General features: G+C 29.2%; 1 protein-coding gene across 1 annotated transcript; it reads right to left on the bottom strand.

Moving 5' to 3' along the window:
- Window positions 1-1,911: 1,911 nt before the first annotated feature.
- On the bottom strand, window positions 1,912-3,040 carry LOC137807104 (uncharacterized). Its single transcript, XM_068607560.1, has 2 exons — window positions 2,803-3,040; window positions 1,912-2,477 (listed from the first exon to the last, which is right to left on the bottom strand). The coding sequence occupies exons 1-2, from the start codon at window positions 2,897-2,899 to the stop codon at window positions 2,350-2,352; spliced, it is 225 nt and encodes a 74-aa protein (XP_068463661.1). The 5' UTR covers window positions 2,900-3,040; the 3' UTR covers window positions 1,912-2,349.
- Between the last annotated feature and the right edge of the window lie 2,075 nt (window positions 3,041-5,115).

The raw sequence follows: 5,115 nt of genomic DNA, 5'->3' as shown, positions 1-5,115 counted from the left end.
AATATGTATTAAGAACATCTTTTGTTTCTAATTACTTATACTAAATAAATAATAACCACAATTACAAAAAAAAATATACGATTGTAAATAGTATTCAATGAAAATAATAAAAATATATATTAATATTTATTATTACTGATTTGATTCTTGCCCAACTAAGTTTAAAAATAAATATATTTAATTGATTTAATCCGTATTAAACTCGGTTAAACTAAAAAAAATCCAACTAGTCTATTTAATTTGATTTAAATTCTCATATTGAACTAATTTTTAAATCAATAAATATCTAAAACCAAACAACATAATAAATAATATAATTATTTTTTTATGAAAGATAATAATGATACAGACAGGGACATATATTTACTAATGATAATGACAAAAGTAAGTATTGTTGACAAATACGAAACCAATAATGACATATAATTGTCGGTGTGTTGAAATGGATGTGAAAGAGAAAAAATAAAAGTTCAAGTGACAAATACGATAAAATAAAAAGATTAAAATATTTAGATGAAATAAAAGAGATGAAAAACAAATAAACATTAAAATATAGTTTCTTTCTTGTATAAAATTGGTGGTAAAACATTTTTTTCTCAATCATCTTTTACTATTTCCAAATCTATTTCTCTAGAAAAAAAATAAATGAAAGAGTACAACATTTGTTTTATTATTTGTTAAGATGTGGTTTAATACTATAAATAAATTAAAATATATAGTTTGGAGAATGAGACTTCCTTGTTCACAGTCACACAAAATCATGAAATAGAAATCAATTTAAAAAAAAAAAATTAGTTGTTTTAGTGATTAAATTAGAGATCATACTAGAAACTAAAAAAAATTGGTTCATAAATTAGTTTGTATTATTGTTAAATAGTTTCTAAATTGGTATGTAATTAGCTACCAAGATTTTAACTACCAATTATTTAGATTATAAATTTGGTAGCAAAAAACCTTGGTTGCTAATTAGATACCAATTTAGAAATCATTTAACAATAATAAAAACTAAAAATATTTTTAATCACTATAACAACTAATTATTAGTCTCTAAAATTAGTTTCTATTTCATGATTTTTGTGTAGTGTGTCTTTTAGTTAACAAAAATGTTTTTTTTAATATTTTTATACTTATTTAAAGGTAAATTCACACATTATTATAGTAATCTCATATATATTTTTCACATGAGTCTTGTTGAATAACTTTATTGTATCTATTTTTAGTTTTTGGTGAATTTAAATAAAATAACTATTTAATCTAATTTTTTTTCCTTCTTTTTTAATTAAATCTAGAATTTATAAAGTTTGTATGCAATTAACTAGTTTTTTTAAAATTATTTAGAGACTATAAATTAATATTCATTCAAATATGTTTAATTTTCTTTGAAGTTATATGATCAATGAAATTTAATTTCAACATAACACATAATTTCAAGTGAGAAATTCTTGACGTAGGAAAAAAAAATAAAGATGAATAAAACGACATACTTTTTTATTCAAACAATACTCATGGATTTAATTTTTTTTAGTGTCACAACAATGGTTGTTTTCTCAAGTCTTTGGTTTGCAATTCAGTTCAATGTTCTATTATGAAAGTATAATAATCGTGAGCTATATTTTGCATTTAATTAAAGCTAGAAGATATTGGTGAAAAATGAAGTTTTGTTCATCATTGGTGTCATACTCTGAAATCAAATATAAAACTTTATAAATTTAGATATGCATGTAAAGAGAGAAATGCATCCATTGTAGTCTTAGCTAAACAGGGAATGTCTTTAAATCTTGTGATGGGAATTAAGATTGTTGAGGTTGTCCCAAATTTTACCTATGTAGCTTCATGAAGTGGTGTGTTTAGAGATAACTTAATCTTTTGTTGGTGATAGAGTGGTGTTGTCGAAAAAATAAGATATTAAAATAGAATAAAATTTGATGTTATCCTGATTTTTGTTATCATCAATAATTGATAATAATTGATAGCGAACAAACGAACCATGACAGTCTAACACGCTGTCCCATGTTCAGTGTCCTCTCTAAGATATTTCTCTGTCTCGAAATTTGAACATTGACTATTGACTAAGACAGAGATAGAAAGAAGTTCAAAGAATCTAATCTACATTTCATCATAATAATCTCGCCATGATTTTCTCATCAATCATGGGGATTCCCTACAACACATCACATTTTGACTTCACACAATACAACACACCTACACTACACTACCCTACACTTCATTTTTTTTTCTTCATTTTCTGGGATCAGAACTACATTCATCATGACCTTAACATTAGCATACAAAAACATTAGCTAATTGCTGCAGTGCCATTTTTGATTGATTGGTAGAACAAGGATAGGGTCAGCTTGAAGATGTTATATTGCAGTTTGTGGATTTGGACTTATCCAGAATAGACCACATGACTTGAACATCTTCGTACCCACATGCCATCACTTCCCCTTGCAGATCCATCACTCGCCTCTCTTGTTCTGCAAATTCATACCACACCAGCTCATCAATATATACATATTGCAATTCACAGTCCACAGATCCATCACAATTACAGCATATAACAGACAAAGTTCATGAAAAAAATGTAAGTTTTCAATTGAGAAAGTATCAATGCTTTAGTTTTGGCTTGTCTGAAACAGAAAGTAACCAAAGAGTAATTTGAAATTGGTCAAAGTTATTTGTGTTTTATTTGGATAATCTACAGAGCAAAGGCTTGCAACGAAAAGTGAAATTTAAATTCTGACAAGAAATGAACAGAAGCAAGAGAGTATTTGAAGTTTTTTCCTTTGGAGGCACACAGACCTGGTTGAGACTTCTTTTGATCCCTTGGTGGTTGGTTGTTGAAAAAAGTGCAAGCTTTTTTGAAGGGTGTTGTGATGGTCTTCTTCCAAGAGGCCATTAGGGTGACAGGGTTTGAATTGTGTGTTGTTTGCAGTGAAAGAGGTTATATAAAAGGGATGAAGAGAAAGAAGAGAAGAGAAGAGAAGAAGGAAAAGTTGGGGAGGAAGAGAGAGAGATAGGAGAAGAGAGGGGCAAGATCCGTGAGAGGAGGGATGGAAAATGAGTCCTTTTTATTCATCACTTTCCCTTATCTCATTCATCCATTCATTAAGCCAAAGAAGGGTCGGCTACTGCACCAAAGCACATGCTCACAAGACACACTCCTTCACTTACACGTGATTACTTTTCAACTTCATTCTACTATTATTTAATGCTAACTGGACCCCCCTACACTGTCAAATAAGTTAACCTATGCCCTTTTTTCCAACTTCACCACCTTCAACTAATCTCTTCTCTTCTTCTCACTCATCATTATTATTAACCTTTCTATTTTCATCACACCCTAAATCTTTTTCTCTTCAAATTTGAAACCTTCCTAGGTCTTATTCCTGCCTTCTCATATACCTTATTCCTATTCATGTTTCTGTAGTCTCACTGAGACCACCTCACCAATGTACACAAACTTTATCTTATACCATTTACCCACTTTTCTTCTTCTTTTTCTATCATTTTTAACATTTTCTTTCAGTATCAACTTATAAGTTTTTTATTTTTTTAACTTTTTTAACTAATGAAATTTATAAATACTTTTATTCCTACAATTTAAAATTCAACATTTTTCATCATATAAACAGCATTCATTCTATTTTACATTGGTTTTCTGTGTTTTTTTTTACTTGTGGAAGATTAATTTCTCTCTGTGGTGGTGGCTGAGGGACCCTGAAATGCAGGTCTGTAAATTCTGAGGCTTATGTAATGAAATAAAGCCATTGGACAAGCTCAGTTCCCACTTCATGGCATGTGATAATGATATGATATGGGGAATGGGAACGTGGAAGATTGGACAACACAGACCAACCAAAGGAACCCTAATCCCTGTGGGGTCTTCTTCCACGAGGCCCTTCATTTTCAGCCCTATCTAGTACCCAATTTTCTCCCTAATGAAAAAAAAAATATTTTTTAAACATTGTATTAAATATTAATAAAACAAACTGTTCATCCACTTTATAACATCTAATATTAGTCAAAAAACAACAACTCTAGCTGTCTACCTTATGCTTTTGTTTTTTCACTGCCCTACTCGAATTTAAAGTTGTATTAACATAAACCCACTTTGATAGCACCGAGAAAATTAGAGTTTGTATTCATATTGAATGTGAACACATGAGTGACGGTGCCGTTGATTCTAATCATGAGTTGACAAAGAAATTTCCATTTATAAAGTAATTAATGACTAATCATATATTGTTAGCTTCCCAATGCATCTTAATTTGGTTTGTGAATCTCCCTTCCCGCAATACCTTCCTTGTAAAGTGTGTTTGGTCTACGTTTACAGCAACATAAATCTACAAATCAAACAAATAGATACTATGGTTGCATCGAAATTACTGAAAAAGATATTGAAAGTCAACATATATTGCCTCATCTTTGGGTGTCTGAAAACCCTAAACAATGAAATCTTATGATAATTCCTTTTTTTATGATCTAAGGTTTCTCTGTCGTAAAACCCATATTAATTTTTAAGGACATTGTATATGATGCAGATTAAATGCATAATACAGAGGAACGATAACGGTATTATGCTGCATGTCCTTTGATCTTATTACAAATAGATATTTATTTTGATTTTGAGTTTAGCAATTAGACTTTGTTTATTCCCTTTCACATGCAATGGACCAGTGAAGGACAAGTGAACAGTACAAATTATTGTTGCTCACGATTATTGTTATATAAATGACAACAAAACCTTATTGTCTTATGGGCTGAAAATAGCATATATGATTGAGGGTGAATATGGAGATGATTGGCACGTTTTTTTAATGGTTCATGTTTCACTACTTTCTAACATTTTTTTATCGGAGTAATTTAATTTGACTGAAAGATAAATAAAATATGATTAAAAATTGTTTTTGACAAACATTGAACTCAAATGTACTTGAACAATTCAATGTTAAATTCAACACATTCATTGTCTGTGTAACTCTATAATTGTTGACACATGTTTTTGACATGTTTTCTTTTCACATGTAAACATGCAGTAGGTAAACTCATTCAAATATGTACTTATTTTTCTTCTCTTATTACTAAGTTTAATTGAAATATTTTCTGATTGTT

Source organism: Phaseolus vulgaris, chromosome 3 (genome assembly GCF_000499845.2).
Source record: "Phaseolus vulgaris cultivar G19833 chromosome 3, P. vulgaris v2.0, whole genome shotgun sequence".
Taxonomy (NCBI): domain Eukaryota; kingdom Viridiplantae; phylum Streptophyta; class Magnoliopsida; order Fabales; family Fabaceae; genus Phaseolus; species Phaseolus vulgaris.
The sequence above is the reverse complement of the archived record's forward strand: the minus strand, read 5'-3'. Positions and strand labels throughout refer to the sequence as shown.